Source organism: Labeo rohita, chromosome 3, assembly GCF_022985175.1.
Source record: "Labeo rohita strain BAU-BD-2019 chromosome 3, IGBB_LRoh.1.0, whole genome shotgun sequence".
Lineage (NCBI taxonomy): Eukaryota > Metazoa > Chordata > Actinopteri > Cypriniformes > Cyprinidae > Labeo > Labeo rohita.
The window spans coordinates 8,140,662-8,167,226 of record NC_066871.1 but is presented as its reverse complement, the minus strand read 5'-3'; the positions used below and the strand labels follow the sequence as shown (position 1 = coordinate 8,167,226).

Here is a 26,565-nt window from a genome sequence, read left to right as displayed (position 1 = left end):
TATCCATTTATAACTTTTTTATTTTTTTCTTTTGAACCCATAATCAAAATATTGTAACTCATTTTTCCAATTAAATGATGACAGACTTCTCTCTGGTGATGTACACTACCAGTCAAAAGTTTTTAACAGTAAGATTTTTGATGTTTTTAAAGAAGTCTCTTCTGCTCACCAAGCCTGCATTTATTTGATCCAAAGTACAGCAGAAACATTTATTATTATTATGTTCAAAACAGTTGAGTAGATTTTTTCAAGTTTCTTTGATGAATAGAAAGTTCAGTAGAACAGCATTTATCTGAAATAAAAATCGTTTGTAACATTATAAATGTATTTATCATCATTTTTGATCAATTTAAAGCATCCGTGCTAACTAAAAGTATTCATTTCTATAATTTACAACAGAAAAATTATACTGGCTCCAAGCTTTTGAATGGTATAGTGTATATAGTTGCAAAAGCTTTTTATTTCAGATAAATGCTGATCATTGGATCTTTCTATTCATCAGAGAATCAGCATATTAGAATGATTTCTGAAGGATCATGCGACACTGAAGATTGGAGTAATGATGCTGAAAATTTAGCTTTGATTGCAGGAATAAATTACATTTAAAAATATATTCAAATAGAATGCAGTTATTTTAAATAGTAAAAATATTTCACAATATGGAATTTGTTAAAAAAATAAATAAATAAATAAATAAAAACATTAAAAATATTACTGTTCAAAATCTTTTGACTGGTAGTGTATGCAGGACTTCTCTAATTATTTGGTTTGCTAAAAAAAACTCAAAGCTCAAAATCCAATCAGTTCCCAAACTACTTTTCTCCCAAATAATCTGATACCCTCTGATGTATGTCAATATGGAAGAAATTATCTTTTGCTACTTCCATTTCTTTGCAGCGTTGATGGCATGCACATACAAGACCTGGAACCTTAGGCAAGCTCTACAAAACTATTTTTAAAGCACAGAACCGTGACTTTTTCACAACAAATCCACAGTGAACCCCTATTGTTAATACAAGTGAGTACTTTTATCTTGATCTGGCAACCAGTCCCCATTTTTTTCCACCTTTAATGCCTTTTAAAACTAGAGGACTGAGAAATAATTAGCTAAAAAAACATCAGGGTATAAAAATAGAACAAACTCTCTACAACAGTCCACATCAAGGATATCTCCTATATGTGACCCTGGACCACAAATCAAGTCATAAGGGTCCATTTTTTCATTTTACATTTTTGAATTCATGCACAAAGTTTAAAAATTGATGTATGGTTTGTTAGGAATGGACATTAGCTGAGATACAACTATTTGAACAACTATTTGAAAACTGGGAATCTGATGGTGCAAAAAAATCAAAATATTGAGAAACTTGCCTTAAATGTTGTCCAAATTAAGCTCTTAGCAATGCATATTACTATTCAAAAATGAAGTTTTGATATATTTAAGGTTGGAAATTTACAAAATATTTTCATGGAACATGATCTTTACTTAATATCCTAATTATTTTGGCATATAAGAAAAATGTATAATTTTGACCCATACAATGTTTTGTTGGCTATTGCTACAAATTAGCCATGCTACTAAAGACCAGTTTTGTGGTCCAGGGTCACATGATGATTAGGACAATGTGATATCTGGCAACCTGTACACTGACCAACATGTCAGTTTTTTTGTTTTTTTACCTTTTTATGCAAACCTTAAAGAAATTAAACCGAGATCGTAATAAAAAAAATAAAAAAATAAATAAAAAATAAGTTATTATTCTATGTCTAATGTAAATATTTTCCATTTTGATAGTATCTGGCAACCCACTTGCTGTGTGTTCAAATTTGAGTCGTGACTCGTTGGCCCCGCCCCTCAAGCTTGAAAGAAAAACGCATTTCCCCTCGGCCAATCAGCGGGCGAGTTTCTCACATGTGTGTATTGTTTAAACTGGCCAAAGCGAACGAGCGGTGTGAACGCACAAACTTCCACACGGAGACATGGCGGCCGCAGTGTCCGTTAACTCAGCTGCCAGAGACGAGGAATCCTTCACTGGTGCCAATTTTGTCCCGAATCCACTTTATAAAAGTTACGACCAAGCAGCCGAGCCCGAAAACTGGGGGTTTGAAACGGGCAAACAAGTTGATGCGGACACCGGCGAGGAGGGTTCACCGACGGGCAGCGACTGTCCGCGACGGCTCGATGATGAACTGACGGCCCTCGGTCCAGAAGAGATTGCTAGTCGTTTGGAAAGAACGAGAAGAGAGTTTTACAATCGGCGAAAAATAATTATCAAGAACCTCCCCGCCGATATCAGCAATCAGGTTTGTACATCAAACGGTTGATAGTGTTTTCGAGCATCCCAAACACAGGTTGAGTCACACTTCCAGATTTCAGTTATCGCTGACTCAGTAGTTAACAGTATGTGTTTTAGTGTCGATAATTGAATCTGGTGTGGCAATCTGAAGGTGAATGAGCAGTGGTCAGAGAGATGTTTGACCACACCGAACCTCGTGTCATCGCAGCCATTAAAGAGCAGCGGTGACTTGATGGAGTCCGATGGGAGTTATGTCGATGTTTTGAAAGGATGCGGGCCGTTTGACCGTTCATTTAATCGTGCTGAATGCCCGGATGCTTAACCTGACAAACGTGCCAAATCACAGATTGTGAAGTTACGCTTTCGCTGCTTCATTTCACTATTTTAAATACTTTTAGACGCAAGTGTCGACATGCTTTCACAAGTTTGGCGTTTAAATCTGAAAATGTTGCCCGTTACCAATAAGTGGCTTGTCACTATATTTGGTTAATCTACCTGTTAACCAGAATCTGGCAAGCCGTTTTGACTCCCATTCTGTAAAAAACAACAGCTATTAATATTTGTTTCTACTTTTCCTACTTTGCCTTGTTTCTGTAATCCAGTAGTTACAAATATCTAAAGACTCACTAATACTTATACATTAGATAATGTATCACGTGCTCAGTGATTATTGCTCAATTACATACTTGTATTTGTTTTCCCTTTGATAATCACTATTCCAACAGTGACTAGTTACTTATTTATTGTTATTTGTAACAAATTGCTAATGAATTCTTTCCCACATTTCTTGCCAGAGCTCACTGTCAGAATGTTTTATTTGACTATTGTTTATTCTATGAAAGTGTTTTATTCTGGTGTTAACCATGGAGATTTAATCCAAATTTGGTTTTAAAATGAAAAACTAGTCTTAAGTCTTTAATTTTTGTTGTAAATCAGTAACTCAAGTATAGTTTTCACCATGAAAGTGGCTGAAGAAGCTGTTAAAAAACAAGTTACGAATTCTCAAACATTTAAAGAGGTTTGTGGTTCAGACCTCAACTTCATTTTGATGATATTCTTATCATTTTAGGCTGCTGTTTTTACTAGTAGCTAGTTAGCTAACCTAGTGCTTTTCATTAAATGCTAGTACCCATTTATGAGACATTAGTGTCTATCCCGTTTGTGATTAGTAGCATTTCACCATTAACAGTTGCTTATTTGACTTATTTAATAACTGGTCAGAATGCGTTTGGTCGTGGTCGCCTTTGTTTATATAGCGCTTTTAACAATACAGATTTTGTAAAAGCAGCTTTACAGTATTAAATAGGAAAATAGTGTGTCAGTAATGCAAAAGAACAGTAAACACAGGCAGTTAATCATTGAATTCAGTGATGTCGTCATCCAGCTTAGTTCATTGCAAACAGTTCTAATAAATGTTTAGTATGTGTTTAGTTTATTCAATACTATTACGAAATGATTAACTGGATTTCTTAGTTTGGGGAATATATAAAACTTTACGTGCTAGATGTTACTAGCTGTTCCCTTGTAAATCACATTGTCTGGTCATCCAAGTTCTCACACTGTTTTGTTATGGAAATGAGCAGTGTTCATATGTGTCTGTTAGTTCTTGTTCTTTGTGGGTGTGATTCTCCTAGGAAAATGCTTGATTCATGGGGAATGCAGGTGTGTGTGTTTGTGTATGTGTGTGAGCAACTCTAGTATTGTTCCAGATTGGAATGGGAGCAGTGAGGATGACAAAGGACAGAAGGCGCTGAAACAAAACGTTTTGCTTTCACTGACACTGAAAGAAAGTGCTGGTTCATAGTATGGTCACACGTAGGAAGCCTGGAAGCTAAAGTCGAGGGTTTTTTTTCCCCTTGTTGCTGTCAAAAGTAACTTATTAATCACTTAATCATAACCACTGAAAGGTTCTGGAACTTTAAAATCAGTACTGTGGGAAAAGAAGGTGCAAATGTGACAGGATGGAGATGATAGCTGAGCCAAGCTGTTGTGAATCTATTGGATGATGGCTTTGTCTATGCAAAATGGAGGGTGCAGTCATTATTCAGTGAATGAAATTCTTCCTGTTTAGTGAATTTATTTATTTATTTATTTTAATTTTTTTCCCCCCCATTGTGTCTTTCTTTAGGAGGTGCACGAGCTGTTAAGCAACTATGATTTGAAGTACTGCTTTGTGGACAAATACAAAGGGACAGGTGTGTATGAATCATTATCACATGAATGGACATTTGTTGTTGCATGGCAATGTTTTATATCATCCTGAGCCAAGTCTTTATTTAGCATCAGCAGCTCAGATAATCAGTTTATTTTTATTTATTTTTTTTCGAAGTAGCACTATGTTTAGATTCCTCGACTTTTTGTGTATGAGTGAACCTGAACCCTACAAATTTTTTTTGACTATTTATTCATTTCCTTTTCTTTTTTTTCTTTTTCTATTTTATATGATTATTTTAGTCTTTGGGTTCTATATATTTATTTTTGTTTTTTGTTTTAACTGTGTCGTGTGTGTGTGTGTGTGTGTGTATGTGTGTGTATATATATATATATATATATATATATATATATATATATCTCACATGACACTGGGGACGGTGTTTCCATTACCCTGCGTTTCCCTTACCCTTTAAGATGCGCAATTTTCGCAAAAAAAACGCCCATATGTCGCAAAAAAAGTTTTTACGCTTGCATGAGGTGGTTTTCAGGCAATTCGAAAAAGGAATATTTCGCAAAACTGCAATGGAAAAGGCTTTTTCGCATCTACAGGTCACATTGCATATGTAAAAATAAGAATATGATCATTTTTCAATTTGCTGTAAACTCCAAGAAACACTTCATACGTAGCCGCTCTCAAGTATAAGAGCCATTTCATGATAATACGAGCAGCGCCGCACAAGTTTCTGTAAAGATACATGCGTACGCCTCTTTAGATTAAATAAAGCAAAAATCCATCAAAATCCGTTGCCATGACATATCGTGAGAGGAACAAATTACATTTTAGTCGCATAACGTTGGTTAATGGAAACGTTGTCTTTTTGCAATACTTATTTTTTTATTTTTTTTTTTTTAAAATCAACATTTATAAAATATCGCCAAAGTTTTGTGCAATTCTGTAATAGAAATGCCTCTAATGATGCTGAAATTCAGCTTTGACATCACAGAAATAAAATTGTATTTTAGGATGTATTGCAATAGGGAAAAAAAATAGTTGTAATATGTGACCTTGGGGTCTTGGGTATCACAGGTACATTTCTCATGTCAAAAATACATTGCACGGGTCGAAATTATAGATTTTTTTTTTTTTTTTTTTTTTTCATGCCAGAAATCATTAGGATATTAAGATCATGTTCCATGAAGATATTTTGTGAATTTCTTACTATTAATGTATCAACTTAATTTTTGATTGGCAATATGCATTGCTGCAAACTTTAAAGGCGATTTTTCTCAATTTTTTTTTTTTTTTTGACTTGTTTGCACCCTCAGATTCCAGATTTTCTGATAATTGTATCTCCAAATATTGTCCTATCCTAACAAACTATACATCAATGGAAAGCTTATTTATTCAGCTTTCAGATGTTTTCAAATCTCATTTTCAAAAAAAATGACTCTTATGAATGGTTTTGTTGTCTAGTGTCACATATTTCAAAAGCTTTGTATTTACTATATTTTTGATAAAAAAAAATCCAGCCTTGAGGAGCATAAATGACCTCCTTTCAACCCAACATTTTTGAATAGTAGTAAACCTTTATGGTTGCTTTTACTAATTTTTTTTTTTATTTTCTGTTTTTCATATTCAAGCCTTTGTGACACTACTAAATGGTGAGCAGGCCCAGTTTGCGATTAAGGAATTTCACCAATATGTTCTCCGTGACTGCGAGATCTCTGTGCAGCTGCAGCCGACAGACGCTTTGCTATGCATCGCCAACCTTCCCAGGGCTTTCACCCAGCAACAGTTTGAGGAGCTCGTCCGCCCCTTTGGAAACATTGAGCGCTGCTTCTTGGTGCACAGTGCTACCACTGGCCACTCGAAAGGCTATGGCTTTGTTGAGTACATGAAGAAGGACTCTGCGGCCAGGGCGAAATCAGAGCTGCTTGGGAAGCAGCTTGGGTCACGTATGCTGTACGTGCACTGGACTGAGGTTGGCTCGCTCACGTTTCCCATGCTGCACTCGCGCTGCCTCTGTGTGGACCGACTACCTCAAAACATCCTCACCGCTCAGGATCTCCGCAGTGTGCTGACTGACACGCACGCTCCCGTATTTTGCCAGGTGGGTATGAGTGCTTGACCCACCTGACTTGAGTCAAGTGTGAAAGTAAGGTTTTGTTCATGCAGAATGTTTTTCTGTGTAATCGTGTTAAGACATGTTGATGTCATTAACTTTCCGAACATTGTATTTGGATTCTCGCACATCCTTAATGGGAATTGTAAAATATATTTGACTTGTTAGGAAGTTAATGGGAAACACTGATTTCTTGAGTCAGGACTACCCGTAGTATAGACTGGTGTAGAGCTGAAACAATTCCTCGATTCTGTTCGAGTATTAGATTTAAAAAAATCCTTAGTTGCATTTTGCCTGTGTCGAAAAAATTGGAAAAATACTGGAAGTGGCGCATTCCACATTTTAAACTAATTTAAAAATCAAAAATCATAATGCTGTTAAGAATTCACAAACGCTACGATTCAATTTAAATTAATATATGCGATGCAGGTTTAATATGTGCTTTTTACACGCGTGTAGGTTATGCACATGCGTCTCAGACCAGCTCTGTTCACAGTAAATGTTGCTAACTTCTCATTTACATGTGTGGAGCATCTCAGTTTGGGTTTATAACATTTATCTGGGAATGCAACGTGAATTATTTCATCAGATTTGTAAGGTAAATCATTTATAAACCTACGCAAACGCAGGAGAATACATCAGTATAGTTCAGTATTTCAATATGCTAACTGTTCATTGCAATTTCAAAATGAGTTTAAACCCCCACTACATGTTTTGATGTCCACATTCAAGAAATTGAAGTGGCTGTAGCGTTTCTATCATTTAAGAAATAGCCAAATATTAAAGATTAAGGCCACACTTGGTGTCTTTTTTTGAAATTGCAGCGTCCATTTTACATTATAGTCCTAGTAAACGGTGTTTTCAAAAAAAGTCCTGAGCACCTTTTTAAACGCCACCGCTGGCGTCTTTTTCTGCAGCTCAGAGCGTCTTTTCAAGTTGAAAAAATGTCAACTTTCCTGAAAGAAACGCTCTACGTCAAGTGCCTTTTTGACAGCTGACCAATGACAAACCAGTAGCGAGACCTGTCGTTTCCATAACCGCAAGAAGAAATGGAGAATGTGCCGGTAGATACTTTTTTTTTTTTTTTTAATTATTGTTGTGAACTGACAGTCTCCTACCTGTTAACTTCAAATACCAGTGTGCGGCGCCGATAGCCTAGTGGGTAGCGTGTCGACATGTAGAATTTTGGGTTTGGGCATCCCTTTTTCGAGTCCCATCTTGCAGACCCTTCCTGATCCCGTCCTTGTCTCTCACTCTCTCACTCACCTCGCTTCCTGTCTAAATACTGTACTATCAAATAAAGCCAAAAAATAAAAAAAAAACAAAAGCCAACGCAAGCGAGCTTTCTCTTTTCTCGACATTCATACTGTTGCAGCTGTTGTTATAGCAACAAAAGACACCCTCGGCTGCAATGCTGCCAGATTTTTTTGTTTGTTTGTTTGTTTTCAGTAAAAGCACCCGTGTCAACTTTTTTTCAAAAAACACTTTTTACCAATTGTGAATATAGCCTAAGTGAACATTTTAATCAAATGTTGACTCGATATTAAACTCGATTAGATCACACAGTAAAGTGTAAATACAGTGTAAATCGTCAGGCCGTTGGTGCCCTTTGCAGGCATTTGTTATAATGCAATGTACATTAGCTCTGTTGTTTATAATACGTTATGTATTTTAACAGTTTTGTTCAATAAAACCATATGATTACTTGCTATTGATCACTTATTAGTACAAAAAAAATATAATTATCAGACTACTCGATTAATCGTCAGAATAATCGAAAGATTACTTTGATACCAAAATAATCGTTAGTGGCAGCCCTAGACTGGTATGTTTTTGCATTTTTGATTTTTGTATTTTTTTTTTTTTTTTTTTTTTTTTTTTTTTTTTTTTAAATCGCAATCCTGAATTGTGACCCCAAGAATTGATATGAATCAAATTGTGAGGTACCGAAAGGTTCCCACCCCTAAATAACAAAGATCCAGTCAATTCCCAATGAACAAAATCAGTTCACACACTTTTATTATATATTTTTTTTTTTTTTTTGTCTTCCTTTTTCGAGAAGCTGTGTTTGTTGGGTATAGGGAAGAAAAGACGATCAATCACGCATTCTGTTTCATGCCAACTTTAAAAATATAGTTAAATAACCTGAAACCACAATCTAATTAAAATGATTAATTTCAAATGAAACTGATTATTCAGTGGAAAATTATAAAGGGTGGGGGTGATATTCTATTATGTGACTTGTGTACAATAAGACATTGATATTAAGGAAGTAAACTGGCTCAATTTTGATTTCATGTCATTTGTATGTACTCCAAGGCAGATGGCAGGATATTGTAATCAACACGCAACTTAATTGTTTCTCCAGTGCTGGAGTTTTAATTTGAAATTTAATTTGCCACCATTGTGGCTGTCTCTTCGTATGCTCTGTGATGCTTATTTACCTAATTATCTGGTGGAACATTATCCGCCTTCTGCAATATTATGATGATGATGAAGATGAAATCTAGGGTGCTTGTGTAAATGCCTCTAATGAAAAACTGGCAGAAATATTGAGCTAATGTGACTGCTGAACCAGACGATAGGCTCTGTTGATAGCATTTAATGAACAGGATGGAGCAGAGGAAAAAAGGTCTGAGGGGAGGTGCACTATTGTTTTTCTAAGTGATCATAAATTTGGATGACCGACAAAAAAAAAAAAAAAAAAAAAAAAAGCATCAAAAAAAGCTAGAAATCCCCAGTTTTTAAAATAGCTACTGGTTTTCCCCCACTGCACTCTAGTCAAGCTTCTAAATTTCCACTTGTTTTGCTTCTCTTACTGCCGCGTTGTTGATAAAAGCTGTTATACTTCAGCTCCCCTACTGACACTTATCCACTGGATGACTGACGTTTATCCACTCCGGCTGATGAGCGCCATAATGAGTCTTAAAGTTGCAGCTGTCCTCAGTCGAAAATAATGTTAACGTCGTAATCGGTTTGTTTTTGGTTTATTTGTAAATTAATGAAATCATTCACCCAAAAATGAAAATCAATTACGCAACCTCCTATCGTTCCAAAACCATTTGACTTTTCAGTCCATTCTTTACCCAGAGCTATTTGTTTGTAATGTTCAGGATGTGCGCGCATCATGGTTGCAGAAGATCCGGGAGAGATGGCCTTTTACGGCTAGAGAATTACATGGATGCGGTACAAAATAGCTCGATTTTAAAAGATTATAGATTATATTGATGAGATGTCATTTTCAAAATGTTCTCCGCATATTACAAGAGCTTGTCACCCAGCGATAATCACTATTCAACCTTAAATAGGGATAATCTGAAATAGGGATAATGTTTTTGTGGGCGGTTCAAGTAGCAGTCTATGGAGACATGAAAATAAAATTTAAAAAAAGGTAATCGTGATTTTTTTTTTTTTTTTTTTTTTTTTTTTTTTTTTTTTTTTTTTTTAATTCTGACTCTATTCTTGCAATTCCGAGGTTATGTCTCACAATTCTAATAAGGAAAAAACAACTCCTCTTTCTCTCTTTCCCCCTCGAATAGTTTATATCCCACACTTCTTTCCCTCAGAACTGACAGATTCATTATTTTTGAGTTTAATCGAGTTATAAAGTCCGAATTAGGAAATAAAAACTTGCATTTGCAAGAAAAAGAAAAAAATTGTGAGATAAAATAAATAAATGCTATGTAAAAATGTTAATAGTAATGGGTTTAAATAGTATAATATGTAGGGATAATAAAATGCGTCCCCTATGAACATCGTATGTCAATATTATGTAGACCTATTGTTTAAATCCAATTTATGCTTTAAAAGTAGATTAATCATAGTAGTTTTCATCCATAGTACATCCGTTTAAACATATGCAATTAGCTTCAAATTAAGTCTTTGGCAGTATTCTATAAAAATTATTTGCATTTTGATTTTTGGCATCAAAAGGCACAATTGTTAACTTTTTTTTTTTTTTTTTCCTCTTATTCTATGGGTTTTACCCGTTTACCTCCACTTGTTACCAGTGTGTTTCTGCAACCGCAATGCGCGCGCAGATGCAAGTGACGTAACTGTGATGTCTACTCCAAATTGGTCTATAGTGTAAAACAAAACACACCGGTGCCCTGCAGTTAAACATGCTGAACAGATTGCAGTTCTCTTACAACACTGTTTTCATTGGCATCAAAGGAAATTAAATTTGGCCCGTTTATGCCAAGAATGATTAACTTCCACACCAACGGATGCGTCATGATGCTTTTCTGAAGACTGACATGGAAGAGAAGAAATTGAATAACGTCGTTGTTTTCTTTGTGCGCAAAAAGTATTTTCGTAGCTTCGTAAAATTACATTTGAATCACTGTCACATGGACTATTTTGATAATGCCCTTACTACCTTTTTGGGCCTTAAACATGGTAGTTTTGTTGCTGAAAGCACTCGGATTTCATCAAAAATATCTCGTGTTCTGAAGATGAACGAAGGTCTTGGGGGTTTGGAACAACATGAGGTTTCATTTTTGGGTGTCCCTTTTGCTGCTCGATGACCCCTGTTCACCTTCATTGTATGAAAAGGAAAAGCCTGAACCTTCTGCTAAACCTCTTCATTTCACTTTTTTTTTTTTTTTTTTTTTTTTTTTTTTTTTTTTTTTTCTCAAAGTGCTTGTAACACGACAAAGTGGTGTGTGTTTGTTGGTTTCCATGTATAGCCCTTTGTCAGATTTATGGAACTATAAAGCTGAATTTCCTTTCATGCATCCATTTATATTCAGCTCTTTCACCTTTGACCTGCTTTCCATGAGGCCATGCTGAGTGCTCCATGGCAGAGTGCATTGGTTTCTATGGCGACCACCACCTGACTGGGCCAGGTGCTGTCAGTCAGCAGGTCATTCTGGAACGAGAGAGCTGCTGCCTTTTTCATATGTTAAATGTGGATCACGTACACCGCGGGCTGCGGGGCATTGTTGGGAATGACACTTTTCGTCATGTTCCCCATTGCTATGGAATTAGCAAAGGCTTTGGAAGTTAATTCTCATTAAATCAGCTGTGCTCCCCGTTCAATTTCCTCAGGTTTTAGGCAGGTATTGAATTGGCCTCATGTGGATGAGGCTCCAGTCATGCGTAAAATGGGCAAATAATGTTTAATGAATTTTTTTTCTAGAATATCTAATCAAGGCCTTAGCGACTCATTGTGTTTGCTTGTTGAACACAATTCCACCCAAAGCAGGGGAGCTCAGGAGCTGCATTAATCTTAATGGCTCTGTCAGGAAAGGTTGCCTTCCTTTATATAAATATGCATGTGTTCTGTGTAGATTAGCATAGTACTGGGCTTTGATTTTTGGCAGAGTGGTTACAATGCATTTCAGCAAGGTACTGTGCTTGTCATGGTGCTGCTTTTTTCCTGTTCCCCATCTCTCCTTTCTCCATTAATTTTATCACATTGACTAGGTGGTACAGCTGAACCCTTCTGTTAGTTTACTAATGGAAATGTGGCATTCATTATGCTCCATATGCCTCTGCTTATTAAAAAAAAAAAAAAAAATCCTCCATCTAGTGCAAATCAAAGATTCTGCTCAGAAACAGAGTCAATTTCAGGAGCACCTTCTAATCAATGAGAAGATCTGACTCAAAAATTCCATTACGAGGTGATATTTGACTCCTTAAAGTGATTTTTATAAAAAAAGAAATTAGAACTGCCAGTAGGTGGTGGCAATTCACTGATTTAATTACTGAATCATTCCTTCATTTCGTTTGAACAGCTGATTTATTCACGAATAAAGCAAGTGACTGTCTTTATAAATGGGAAATTGAATCATTGACTCACTAGATTCGTTTAAAAATGCACGTTCATTCATAAACAAAACACAGCTGTTTAAAAGGAGATGGGCAGCGGCTCAGTTGTGACTTGTTTCAAACTATTTTTGATGACAAAATGGAGCAAAATCAAGCAATAGTGTTTTTTTTTTTTTAAATGTATTAAATCAATATCTCATTTACAAACTCCCTTGAAACTCATTAAAAGCTGTCACTCATCTTAGTTCATCGCGATCTCACAAAGTTCCATTATAATCAACAAAGCTCTCTACACTGCGCAATGAATCTTCTCTTTACACTCTCTCTACACTTTATGAAAGGAATCATGAGATATGTCTGTGGTGCATTACTCAACTTTAAAAAAAAAAAAAATGTAGGAACTTTTGAAGTTCCCCTCAGCGCAAACACAATTATGCTGATCGGGTCAGTTGCACTAGTGCTCCTAAATGTATTTTTATAGCCACATGCACTGTAGAGCCCTGAAATGGGAAAATGTTTTGGATTTGTGTTCTTTGAGCGTAGTAAAGTGGGCTTGTTTAACCTTTTTGTGTTATAAAGTATGTTTATATTTTTGGTTCTTGTAAAATTGAAAAAAACAAAAAAACAAATTGTGATGTCAACAGTGGTGACTTAAAGGTGCTTTCCCCTCCTCCTCTATGTGAGATAAACAGCCTAATCACAGGTTTTATTTTTTTATTTGACATTTAAAGGATTGGTTCCACTGAATTTCTAAACTGTCATTTTTTTTTTTTTTCACCTTCATGTCGTTCCAAACCTGTATGACTTTGTTTCTTCGGAACACAAAAGGTATTTTGATGAACGTTGGTATCCAAGCAGTTTCAGTTCCCCTTAACTTCTAAATGGACGACGAACACTTGGCAAAATATTTATGTTCTGTAGAAGAAAAGAAGGTTTATGTGTTTGGAACAACATGAGAGCGAGTACATTGGCTGTTTTTATTTTGGGGAGGGTGAGCTATCCTTTTAAGTCAGTTGCTTCATGGGAACGGCCGTGTTGGAATTCTATGACTGACTTAATACTGCTCATTTTATCTGTGGAGAAAAAAAATTGTATTTATTTTATTTTATTTATTTTTTTTTTTTTTCCCCCAAAGCTTGCTCAGGGTCAGGACTGTAATTTTCGACGGTTTGCAGTGCTGGAGTTCTCCACGCCTGAGATGGCCGAGGATGTGCAGCGGCTGACCGATGGAAGAGCTCTGGGTGGCTCTCATATACGTGTGTCCTTCTGTGCCCCAGGACCACCAGGAAGAAGCATGCTGGCTGCTCTCATCGCCGCCCAGACAATGGTAGATCACCACACTCCACTACTTTTGTTGTGTATGCAAAATCATTTCAGGAAAAATCATCTTATCTGTGCCCTCAAATTAAGTTATTAGAGTTACTAAAAGAATTAGTAAAAATGAGAATTTTGCATTCAGGGCTTTCTCTTAAAATCTACGTTTTGTAATGTCTTAAATCAAAATGAAGTATGGAAGCCTATTATGCCACTGAATAAAAAGTAAAAAGGTAATTGCAACTTCTCACAGTTCTGAATTTTTGTCAGAAATGCATGATATAAACTGACAATTGCGAAATACAGACTGCATTTGCAATAAAATCTTTTTTTTTTTTTTTTTTTTTTGCTACAAACTCAATTTCTCAGAATTGAAACTGACTTTTCTCAGAATTGAGAGAAAAAGAATTGCGAGAATCTCACTATTCTGACTTTATTTCTCAGAATTGCAGTGTTATTTCTTAAAACTGCGAGATTGATGTTTCCAATGTGATTACGTAATGAGTGCATGAGCATTGCAGAGCTAGTACATGACGCGTATTTGTGGTTAAAAGGTATACAGTGCTGCTTGAAAGTTTGTGAACCCTTTAGAATTTTCTATATTTTTGCATAAATATGACCAAAAAGTTAATCAGATTTTCACACAAGTTCTGAAAATTGACAAAGAGAACCCAATCAAACAAATGAGATGAAAATATATACTTTGTCATTTATTTATTCTGAAAAATGATCCAGCGTTAAATATTTGTGAGTTGTAGAAGTATGTGAATCTATAGGATTAGCAGTTAATTTTTTCTGTTCAGAAGTGTTTTCAGTCAATAGGATGACAATTAGGTGTCAATTTATGCCCCGTTTTATTTAAACAGCAGGGATCTGTTAAAGTCTGATCATGTTTGTGAAAGTGAATCATGGGACAAACAAAGGAGATCTCAGAAAAAGAGTTGTTGTTGCTTATCAGGCTGGAAAAGGTTATAAAACCATCTCTAAAGAGTTTGGACTTCACAGATCCACAGTCAGACTGTGTACAAATGGAGGAAATTCAAGAGCACAGTTACCCTCCCCAGAAGTGGTCGACCAACAAAGATCACTGCAGGTTGCAAAGAACCCCTGAAGCAAGCGGTTCTTAGGAGGAAACCCACCAACATCACAGGGTTCAAGTGTTTCTGTACTAAAGAATGGCCTAAAATTCCTACAAGTTGTTGTTCAGTACTGATCAGCAGTTACAAAAAATGTTACCTGCAGTTATTGCTTCAAAAAGGGGTCACAACAGATACTGAAAGCAAAGATTTGCATACTTTTGCACCTTGCAAATATTTAACACTGATCGTTTTTCTCAATAACTAAATGACAAAGTATATATTTTTGTCTTGTTTGTTTGATTAGATTCTCTTTTTCAACTTCAAGGACTTGTGTGAAAGTCTGATGTTTTGCATTATATTTATGCAGAAATATAAAAAAAAAACCCATTCCCAGTTTGTCACGCAGTTTTGATGGTAAAAGGTCAGAATTGTGAGCTAGAAAATATATAATATAATTGTGAGTGTGTGTAAATTTTTTTTTTTTTTTTTTTTTTTTTTTTTGTTTTTTTTTTTTTACAAGTGTCTTCCTTTGCCTCTGCAGGCCTTGAACAGGGGGAAAGGGCTCCTTCCTGAACCCAGTGCCATGCAGATCCTTACTGGCCTCAATAACCCTGCCACGCTGAAGATGCTGCTGGCGTCTCTCAACCCGGGGCATAAACAAGGTACTTGCGCTTATCGTTTTCCTTCTGTTAGCGTTTTTTAAAGTAGGTTTTTATTCTAATCCAGGCAGTGAATTTGTGACTCTTCTCTCAATATGCAGGCCTGCTGGGAGCTGCACCCGCTGTGCCTTTGCTGGCTAACCCTGCCCTGTCTGCTGCCCTCATGCAGCTGCTGCTCCAGAATCAAGTCCAACAGGTACCATCCATCCCTCCCTCCCTCCACCCGCTCATCTCCTGCCACTGTCCCAGCAGCATGTGCTTCCCTCACTCTCTTTTTTTCCCCTCCCAGCAAGCTCTTTTAGGGAATCCTCTTCTTTGGGCTCATATTCTGCACAATAAAGACTACAGTGTTCTCCCTTGTGTGAGTGGTTCCTCTGAGTGAGTGTGAGGTGCTTGTGTGCTGTGCTTTTTTTGTTTTTTTTACTTTTCCCAAATGAAGGATTGCTAAAACTAATATTTTACCATATGAGTTCAAACATCTTCTGTAAAAGTACTAGCTGTTCAATTATTCTTCCACCTCAGATCAATGCTTTGAGCTGAAGTAATTAATTGGTAAAACCCCATTAGCTACGTCTGTTCAAGTATTGGCCAGAATGTTCATCATAGGTGGTTGTTTTGTTTTGGTTTTTTGCACTTTACATCCCTCTTTAAGTTTGTTGTAATTGACAAAAGTGTCGTCTTGAAGGATTATGTGTGGGTTTTTGTTTTATTATATAAAAATGTCAAACTAATGCAGTTCTGTCTTTCCACAGGCTGGACTGCTGAGTGAAAATCCTCTGGCTGCTCTTCCTCTTCAACAAGGCATTAACATGTTGGGAGAGATGTCTCAAGGTACCACATGTTTGTAACATTTTGTTTGTTCCACAGTCATGAAAAATAAGCCGCTTTTCCACTATCGGGCCGAACCGTTCTCTTCACTTAACAGTTCCGTGCCAATCCAGGCCAGTCAGCACGGATACGGTTTCGTTTTCTACTATGGTGCTGATAACGGAACTCATTGGATTGTAAATACAAATGCTTTAGTCGTTGCCTTGGTAACGCAATTGTAATATAAACAGAGATATGGACGATGATCAGATATTTCTGGTTTTGGGACTTCGTTAAATAACAGGAAAAAAAAGGACACAACTATAAACAACGCAAAAAATAAAATAAACAGAAGGCGACGACGGGTATAACGTTACCAATAAATGCTGAGGGGATATGCATGCCAACGGAGACGGACACAGAAGGTAAAACCTTTCTAAAAACTAACACATTTATTGACAGTATTAATGCATGAGCTATGGACGCAGCGTAAAAGCTGTTTGATCATATAGCGTGCTTTCGCTTAGCACACACGTTCTATCAGCACGGCTTGGCACGGCTGTCTAACTGTGCCGAGAATTCCAGGCCGAGAACGGTTTGTAATCGCGCCGTGCCGTACCTGGCTCAGGTGGAAACACAACTGGAACCGTACCTGACCATTCTAAGCACCGTTCGGCACGATAGTGGAAAAGCGGCTATAGTGTCAGGGATGCTGCATTTTTAGAATCATCCAAGTAGGGCTGGCACTAACAATTATTTTGGTAATCAAGTAATCTGCCGATTATTCTGATGATTAATCGAGTAAATGGATAATTCTGATCCAGCTTCACTTACAGGAGAAGTGAGTATAAGGGGTTTTTTTTTATGAATCTTTGCGATCATTTTTCCTAGTTAGCAAGTTTAGCGGCTAAAGTAAACAGGCTCTTTAGAGCTCATTAACATTTAAAGCAACTAGGGATGGCGAAAACTAAAAAATTTCTTGACCGACCACCGAGCCTCATTAGCCGGTTGAAACCGGTTAACCGATTAGTTTAAAATATGGTACGCTATTTGAAATAACAGCCATTTCGAGCCGCGCCTGCAATTTCGCAACTCTGTCGCATCTCTCTGCCGCTCTGCCTCCCGCACACACACACACTGCCACTCACGTCACTTTTTTAAAATCCCCTACAGCGCGAAACATGAGTCCCGCAAACGCGGCGCCGAAGAGCTTGTTGTATGTAATCGTAGGACAAATGGCTCCTTAGTTTCAAATGGTTTGGGTACAAGGTGATCGCTTTGAAAATAAAGGCGTTTGTCTAGGTTAGAAGCTCATTTGAAACATTGCCACGGCTCATTTAAGAAAATGACAGCTCCGAAGAGACGCCGCTCTAACCTCGAGTGTTTTAGCCTGTTGCCTTTACTTTTCGTACAAACAGGCGAGTTATGAAAAATTGAGTGTGAGGGATAATTTGTTCACTTAACACAAAAAGATGAGGAATGAGATGGCTAACTGTAGTAGCGTATAGTCCACTGTCTATAATAGCCTAATTTAGATATCACTTTTTTTTAACCGACTACCGACAACTTTGACCGGTTAACGTTGATACGGTCAACCACCGGTCAAACGGTCATCGGTTAACATCCCTAAAAGCAACCTTGACTAGAACAGGATGATTTTTGCAGAGCTGATTTTGGCAAGGTAAAAATGGTGTTGTTTACACTACCATTGAGAAATTTTAACCAAAGCATGTTATAGACTTTTCATTAAGACCCTAAAGAATCATAGCAACTTGTGGAAAATGGGCATCCGATGACTCCTTTAATGACAATTTTCGTTTTTGTATGAACTGTCTCTTTAATTGGTAAAAATTCTTACTGTTAGTTAATGGTTTACTTTTTGTATCCCTAATGTCTGTTAATTCCGAAAAGTGGTATTAATATTTTCATACCTGTGGAGGTCTACCACTTCAATCTGTTTTTTTTTTTTTTTAAATTGCTTGTCATAGTCATAATTAACTGGGTTTAATATCCATTTCTAAATTTTATTTCATTCAGGTTCTGTTGCTTCAACACTGGGCTTGCAGAATGAGACTCTTGGCCCCATCAAGCAACCATCCCTCAGCCGACCTCTTGGGAGAGAGAACGAGACCCCAGCCACACCGATCGGCTTTTCCCCAGCAGCCTCTCCTGCACTGCAAGGAATGAATTTACCCCTCCTGAGTGGGATGTTAGGAGTAGATGGGCCGACTCTACCGGGGGTGAGATGGATGCTAATGGCTGCTCCTGTTTGTGCACACTTATTGTCACACAGCTGACATTTACTGTCATGATCTTCCAGAGGAAATTGCTTCAATTTGCTTTTAGCTCAGCAGGAACTGTTGTTTAGTCCAGTTAGTATTCAGCGTGTTGCCAAATAGTATCTAAAGCAGGTTTGTATATTGAGATCCTCTCTTTTTCCTGAAGGCATCTATATTGGGCGAGCCTCCCAAAGAAGTTGGTGTATCCCAGAACCCTTTTCTCAGTGCTCCTAGCATATTCCCGTCTTCAGGTCAGTCTGCCCACCATGTCTCACGCACCTTTCGCTTTTTGTTTTTGTCTCATTTCCTAAAGCATTACGTTTGTTTAGGTGCCAGCACAAGGGCTCACCCCTACAGGAAGAGAACAGTGCTTGGCAGCACGTCTAACCAACGCGCAAACCACAGCATCCACTCGAACTACAGCCTGCGCTTCCAGGAGTCGTGCACGCCGGAGTTTCCTCTGCACCAGGTCGGCTCGTGTTAAGAGCAGCTTCACTGAATGTGTGGATGGCTCACCCGCCCTTTCTGACTTGTCTCTCTCTTTCACTCCATCTGTAGGACCCCTTGTCTCATTTGTATGAGCAGCAGGAGGTTCTGGAAAATGCAGCACTTCCCAGCTACGGTTTGCAGGTACAGTTTTCACCTCCCTCCATTTACACTAGCAAAGGAGTTCTGTTCCAAGATTGGACATGTGTGAAATCGTAATTGTCTTTGTCTCTCAAGCACTCCAGGCACACAGGCTTCAGTGATGCAGGGTCTCCTTTCAGCTATCCTCCCAGCCCCCCTCAGTCCTCTTACTTCAGCTTTGGAGCTCATACCAACATCCCCTCCACCCAGCTCAATAAGGTACTCAAAACAAACCATTCTTTGTGGAAGAAACATAATGTGCACTTTCACTTGCTAGTATTTCAGTATTTTCCCTTGTATATGTTCTGTGTAGCCATTGTTTATGCTGTTTGGAATGCAGTACATGTTCAATACATAAAGTTCACATACTGACAGACGACTATAGTTGACTATTAGCCACACGTTTATTAATAAACCATATAAATCATAATAACGAGCCTTTAATTGCCTACGTAGCCTAATAAGCACTCAAGTGCATGCTAAAAAAGTTTGCAACAGTGCAACGGCTGATATAGTTATGAATGTGTCGGGGGGGGGGTGGTATTATTTTTATCTGTATGACCAAAAATGACAGAGTATTTTAAGAGCAAGTGACCGCACCAGCACCTCCATCTGTCATGCGGTGAGCGCGCTACTATTCAGCTTCCACACTCTGTACAGACACTTCAGTATTTTTCTAAGTAAACATAAGATTGAGCAGTCATGTAAGGCTGCTACTACTAGATGCATATTGCGGTTTAAAAATAAGTGATTTTAAGCTGTTTAAATGTCTAAATCTAATATGGATAAAGGCATAACGTTAAACGTTTTGAATGATGAAATGAAAGGACAATAAACACTCGTCTGCAATAATATATGGTTTGTGTTCTTCAAGCCATCTCGTGTATTTTCATAATGATATTTGTAAGCCATAATTGACATTGTAGAATATATTGCAAAACCGAAAACCGCAATTCACAAGCGCGTATTGAACCGTGGATGTCGTACCGAACGGTTCGATGTTATATTGAGTATTGTGACATCCCTAATGTGTGCTCTTGAGAGACTGTGGCCAGAAGTCTGCATCCTCCGGAGGTCACATTCGTAGGCTGCATACATCACTTATTTTATAATAGTAACATTTATAAATCTGACCATCATTATTAGTGAAGCGTAAATTGTTGTAATATGCTTATGACTCGTGAATGTAATGTTCAGTTAACTGAAATAAACCAGGCTTGATGACGTATGCAGCATGTAAATACGACCTCAGGAGGTTGCAGCCTTCCGTTTAAGAAATGGCCTGTATTTGATCCGGGTAGCTCTTAAGGTGACAGCAGTCTAATATTCCTGCTGTCTGTCATTTAATGTTCATTCAACATTTTTGGTAGCATAGAAATTAATAAGTTTCTATGCTACCAAAAATGTTGATGATATTAAGAAAAATAACTATTGTGATATACATTGTGACCTTGAAATAAATTTACTAATAAGATTTTGGTAATATTGGCCACCCCTCACTGTGCGTTTCTCTGTGTGAGCAGTTAAATGCACTTGCATCTTCAAATGCCTTTATGATGTGAAATGTAAACTTAACTTGTGCAGTTATGTTATGAAAATCTGATTTGGTGAAATAGATCTGTGCATTAGTGTGAAAGACCGCGACAGCTCTTATATGCTGCAATGATGTCATCAGTAATAATCAAAGCAATAATGCTGAGAAAAATCTATAACTGCACCTGTCTGCATCTAACTTCCGGATACTTAAAGCACTCTCACAGATACTGAAAGTACTTTTTGTTTATTGATTGTAATGTTCCTTTGTTCCCCGTTACTTATATTTGCTTGTTTTGGTTTATTAATTTGTACTTAATTTTGAAATGGAGAATCAAATGCACTACTTGCACAAGCCTGTATGATTCTTTAGCATCTTCATGAAATGTCTGCAGTGTACTTCAGTTAAAATTCCTCAATGGACATGTAAAACAACACCCTTTTGACCTTGTCAAAAACAGCTCAGTTCACACCGACCCATTTCGATGCATGACTCTTTAAATGATTATAATCTACTGCTCACTCCACCTCTCTCTTACATATTTTGTGTATTTGGCGGCATGTTACCATCAAAAACAAAAAACTACTCCACTTCATCCTCTGGTTCTGATGTTCACTTTTACATTGATACAAAACACCTGCATTGCTTATGAGACATTGCAAGAGAATTGCAAACTGGCTAAGGGTGGAAATGTGCAAATACAGGACAATCCATTAGCGGTTGTGGGCGGGGCTTGAGCAATATGACATCATACTGCTCAGAAAATCAAAACGGCTTGATAATTGAAACCATGAAGGTTTTTTTTTAGGGGTTAAAAGAATGGATTTTTATCATTGTTGTGTCTACACACAAAGACACATTTATATGCAAACATCATGTAAAAGTGAATTTTGCATCCATTGTCCCCTTTAAATCGTTTTTATTGCGTCACGGCCCTTGTAATTGAATCATGAGGTGCCTAGAGAATAACTCCTCTAAATTTAGTTTAAACGCACATCCAAAATGTTTTGTCTTTATGCCTTTGTGATCTGGCTTCGATGTAACCGCAACGGTAAATGTATTGCAAAATTCATTTCGATTAATTTAGGTGTGATGTATTAATTTTTCATTGAGGCAACAGTGCAGCTCAACAAAAAGAGCAACACTTGTTTGATTGCAGAGTTGGCCGCAAGCCCCAAAATCACTTATCTAGATCCATTTTCAGAACTTATTTAAAGCGAGACATCCTCCTCACCACATCATTACATATTCATTTTTATTACAACTTTATTATTTGCATAGATGGCTGGAACATATGCAACACGTCCCCGAGTTTTAACAAGTTCTTTGTGTTTCTCCAGGCTGTTGGAATGCCTCCAATGACTCACTCCAGCCTATTTTCTGCTGCACCTGGTGCTGGTATGAAGGTAGGCCATCTTCAGCCCTGACGTCTAGCATCTATATTTGCTCCTTGTCAATTATCGTATAAGCGTGCCAGGAACCTTTCAACGGCTATTCTTAGTGCGGCTGTTTGATTCACTTTGATTTTCTGTCCATGTTTAGACTCCCGTCGGTGGGCAGAAGCGTCTGTTCTCCCGTCTCATCCCGTCTCCAGAGCCCAGTCCGGAGGGTGGATATGTAGGTCAGCACTCTCAGGGTCTCGGGGGGCACTACGCCGACTCCTACCTGAAACGCAAGCGCATCTTTTGACCGGCATTCATCTCGACGGCTTCCTCTAAACCACCAGCTCTCTAAAGGGATCGCTACTTTAATACCATCTTTAAGTGTGTTTTTGTGTGTGCGTGAGCGAGAGCACCCTGAAGATCGGTCGCATGGATGATTGCTGAAGTTTGTGTGTATATAATTTCAATGTGTATGTAAATAGTTTTCTTTTTATTTTGCCTTTTTAATTTTGTTTTAACTTTAATTTTTCTAAACCCAAAGATGCAACGGACACCACAATGAAAAAAGCATTTTCTGTCATGTTCATCTAGTCCTACTTTGTAGGGTTTTTTTTTTTTTCCTTTTCATTTTAATTTGAATCGTTTAAGCAGGACGATAGCCTTTTTCTGCTATGTTGTGTTTGTATATAGTTGTTCAGTTGTCTAGAAAAGCTCCTCCACTGCAAACACTCTCTCCCAAACAAGTGCCAAGCCTTGCATGCTCAAATCATGTATCTGTGCAGCGGATACAGTAGCTGTCTGTTTTCTTTAGTGAGTCACCTGTCTGTGTCTTTATGGGGAGCTCTGATGCTGGGTTAGTGTTCGATTTAGCTCAAAATTGCGTTTTGTTTTTTTTCCCCCCACCACGCACCAAGTATTTTTGTTGCACTACTTCCCATCTTTGCATCCCATTTTACAGAGTCAGGGTTTTCTGAGCTGATTGTTCAGCGTTGCACTTGGAGGATACGTATCATGTGTATTCATCCTCCGGAATCTGTCCTTTCCTCACGCTCGTTCTTGTTTTCTGCCTGCTTTCGCACCTCTCTTTGACCTCGTTCAACCCGCACAGTTTTGCTGTTGCAAAGCGTTAGCGTCTCGGCCGTCACGTTGTGAAGTCCCAGCTGGTCAGAGATGGAGTATGGGCTGCCGTTCTCCCCTCACCAGGCTCAGAGTACTGCTGAAAGCACAGTATGCCTGCTGTCGCTTTTGTATTTCCCCCACACACACACATTCACTCGCTCTTTGCGTTTTCCGTATGGTGCCGTTCCTCTGCAGACCAGCAGAGGGAGCCAGTTAGCTTTTCAGTTGGCACTGCTCCATATTTTCTTTTCTTTTAAAAATCCGAGAGCCAACAGTCTTGAGCAGGCCGGACCTGTGCCTTAGCGTGACATTTAGTTTTACCGTCGTAACTGTGACTACCTTTTCCCCTCTGGTTTGAACTGCTGTGCCCCCAGAGGGGAAGGAGCTTCTCCAGACTGGAATGTGATTGACGTATGATTGAGTACTTGGTCTGTGTGTGTGACTTATTAATCTGGTTGACATTTTGATTTGTGATAACGCATTACCTCGGACTTGTACCGCAACTTACGATGAAACCCGGAGTTAGTCGCGTGCCTAAAAGACGGCAGTGTTTACTGTAATCTCTCCACACTGTGAGCCTCAGCTACATTTAAGTTTGTTTCTTTGCCGTGTACATGCTTGAGTTTGATTATATTTCTTCTCTGGAGTCTTGAACTCGTGTTCTTATATTTCTTCTGCTAGTCTGTAATGGTATCAAAATTGCTGCTCTATATTTTGTATCCATCTGAGTGAAATTGCACAGTGCAGTATCTTGTAAATGATTTTTTTTCCATGTGCGACATGCGGTAAGAGCTGCTGCTGCTGTGAAATGAACTAAAGCTACAGATGTGGTAAATGACCTCTTCATCAACAATCACTCTTTCCTCTTGTACAGCTCTTCTGCTCTGTTTTTGTGACATTTGAACAAGTAAATGTTATTTAAGTTCTCCATGAATTTGTGTGGTCAATATGCACATCAGCTACTACACTGAACACTACATGGTCAATTCAATAAAGGTTCAGAATTAGAAGCATCTGTGACAATAGTAGGATTGAAATTATGAGAAGCAGTATATCACTAGATTAAAAATTAAGTATCAATTTTAAAATGCATTAGAATTGCATTAAATATTAAGTTATTAAATTAATATATTAAAGCAAAATTTCCTGTTACAAGCTTAGATGTATCAGTGGTTCAACTGTAATAAGTTACTAGAATCCAAACAAAAATGACGACTTTATTCAACCATATCTTCTCTTACGTATCAGTCTTCGATATTCACCAGAGTAACACGACACGGCTCTCGTGAACATGCATCTAAGATGGACACAGAAGAGAATAAATTGTTGAATAAAGTCTTTATTTTTGTTTTATTTGCACACTAAAATATCATAACATCTTCATAAGATTATGACTGAACCATTGATGTAACATGGATTATTTTATTAATGTTACTACCTTTCCGGGCCGTGAACGTGTTAGTTGAGTTGCTGTCCATGCAGCGTCAGAAGGCAAAAATATCTTCTCTCTCCTCACCAAACATGTTTTTTTCTTATGTTGCTTTTTAAATGAAACTTACCTGCATTCAAGTGTTAATAAAGAAGAATGCTTAAAGCTAGAATAAACCAGATTTTTGGTTTAAAAGTAGAGGCTCTGTTCTTTATTATTATGTATCCACCTTATTTTTCCTTAAGAGAGGGTGCGGCCATTTGTAAATTTAATGAGTCTGGCTGATCTTATCAGCGTCTATATTTAGCTGTACAAAACATCTCGTTTTGCTGCTTGATACTGCAAATTGGTGTCTTACTATAGTATTTTAATGTATTGTCTTAATTATGAACACACTGGTTTGTAGTGCGAACAATTTTACCGTTTACTGCACGTTATTCTTGTCCTAATTTCCTGTAGAGTGTTTTCACAACGCCTCATTAGTCGGCCATACTGGCGACACTAAATGTAAACAATGCCGCTGAACCGCATGGAAACTCGCAAATTTTCCTGATTGTTGCTGCTGAAAATGGTCAATTATGGTCATGTTTTGGGCTGTACTCATCGGTAAAAACATTTGGAGTACTATAGACTGCTAAAAGTTGTAACAAATCAAGGAGAAGAGTGCAAAAACTGTCCGAGGAACAAAAGGCGTTTGTGGTTGGCCAAACTAAATGTGGATTTCCAGGGCAAGAATCTTGACAACATTCGTGTTTGTTCTTATCATTTCTGGTCAGGTAGGTGAAATATTAGGCTAATATCTTAATTAATACTGGCGTACGTATCTTAACCACCTATTAACTTTAGTTTGTCAAAATTTTGCTCCCTTTCCTGCTTACTAAGTCCATCTCTATATGATTTAGCAGCTTCTACGTGTTTTTTCCAAGGTTTAGACATAAATTAGCAGAACAACATATTCAGCAGTACATTAATCATGCAATCCATGCTGTTGTTTACATTCTGAGTATGGCCAGTATGGTAACGACCAAATCGTGACGTAAGTGCAAACCCTCCTCAAACCAGAAGTCTTGCCCATAAGCTAACTTGTTATTCAATTTTAGTGCAAATGAGCAAAAATGCTGGTGGTGGCTGGCAACTTTTTTCAAAAACAATGGGCGGGAAAGAGTTCATTTGCGTTCTGAAGATGAACGAAGGTCTTACGGGTTTGGAACTACATGAGGGTGAGTCATTAATGACAGAATTTTCATTTTTGTGTGAACTAACCCTTCAAGTTGACTCATTTTTTTTTTCAACCAGCTTTGTGTAATGTCAGTAGCATATATGTAAATGAACAAGGTGTGCTCTTTCTCTGTAACCTGCACTCACAGAAACCCCATTTATTTGTCAGCAAAAACCCAGCTGCATAATTTTGAAAATGCATAATTTTGTCATATGGCGGATTGTTGCTGACAAATAGAACTCCGGGGCTTTTGTTTTTAACACAGATCAAACTTCCACATTTTGTCCACCCATGGACAGTCAAACCACCACAGCCCTTTTCTTGGTTTTCCCTAGTCATGTAGCACTAATTTCATTTATTTATCACATTTTGACTGCATAGACAGCCGAGTTTTATTAAAAGCCTGTCTTATTAGCTGTGAATTACCCCTTCAATTGTGACACCACATTGTCTTGCATCACGATTTTTTAAATGACATGATACAACTCTGAAAATCATGACTTTCCCCACTGATAATTATGACATTGTGATTGTGCATCAAACGCGATCATTCTGAAATGAAGGCAGCATAAGCATCAGTTTCGTGAAGTGCATCTGAGTAAGCAAAAGCTTTGTCAGAAAGAGACAATAGAGTATGTTGTCGCTACTTTTGAGGATGGATGATTCCCAACTATAATACAGTCTGCATCAAGAACTGTCCACTGCTAAAGATACCTGTCAAACGTCATCTGTCCTCTGACGGTTTTTTTTTAATATCTGCTGGAGGTCTTG

General features: G+C 37.7%; 1 protein-coding gene across 2 annotated transcripts; it reads left to right on the top strand.

Annotated features, from left to right (window-relative positions):
* The first annotated feature begins 1,889 nt into the window (after positions 1–1,889).
* raver1 (ribonucleoprotein, PTB-binding 1) lies at positions 1,890–24,076 on the top strand. 2 transcript variants are annotated; one of them, XM_051106291.1, is made up of 15 exons: positions 1,890–2,304; positions 4,426–4,492; positions 6,093–6,562; positions 13,482–13,673; positions 15,281–15,401; positions 15,500–15,594; positions 15,688–15,759; positions 16,151–16,229; positions 18,243–18,445; positions 18,651–18,735; positions 18,814–18,953; positions 19,043–19,114; positions 19,208–19,330; positions 21,986–22,051; positions 22,188–24,076. In XM_051106291.1, the coding sequence occupies exons 1-15, from the start codon at positions 1,981–1,983 to the stop codon at positions 22,332–22,334; spliced, it is 2,256 nt and encodes a 751-aa protein (XP_050962248.1). In that variant the 5' UTR covers positions 1,890–1,980; the 3' UTR covers positions 22,335–24,076. The 2 variants fall into 2 exon arrangements, with proteins under 2 accessions (XP_050962248.1, XP_050962247.1); XM_051106290.1 differs by lacking the exon at positions 15,688–15,759.
* The last annotated feature ends 2,489 nt before the right edge of the window (positions 24,077–26,565 follow it).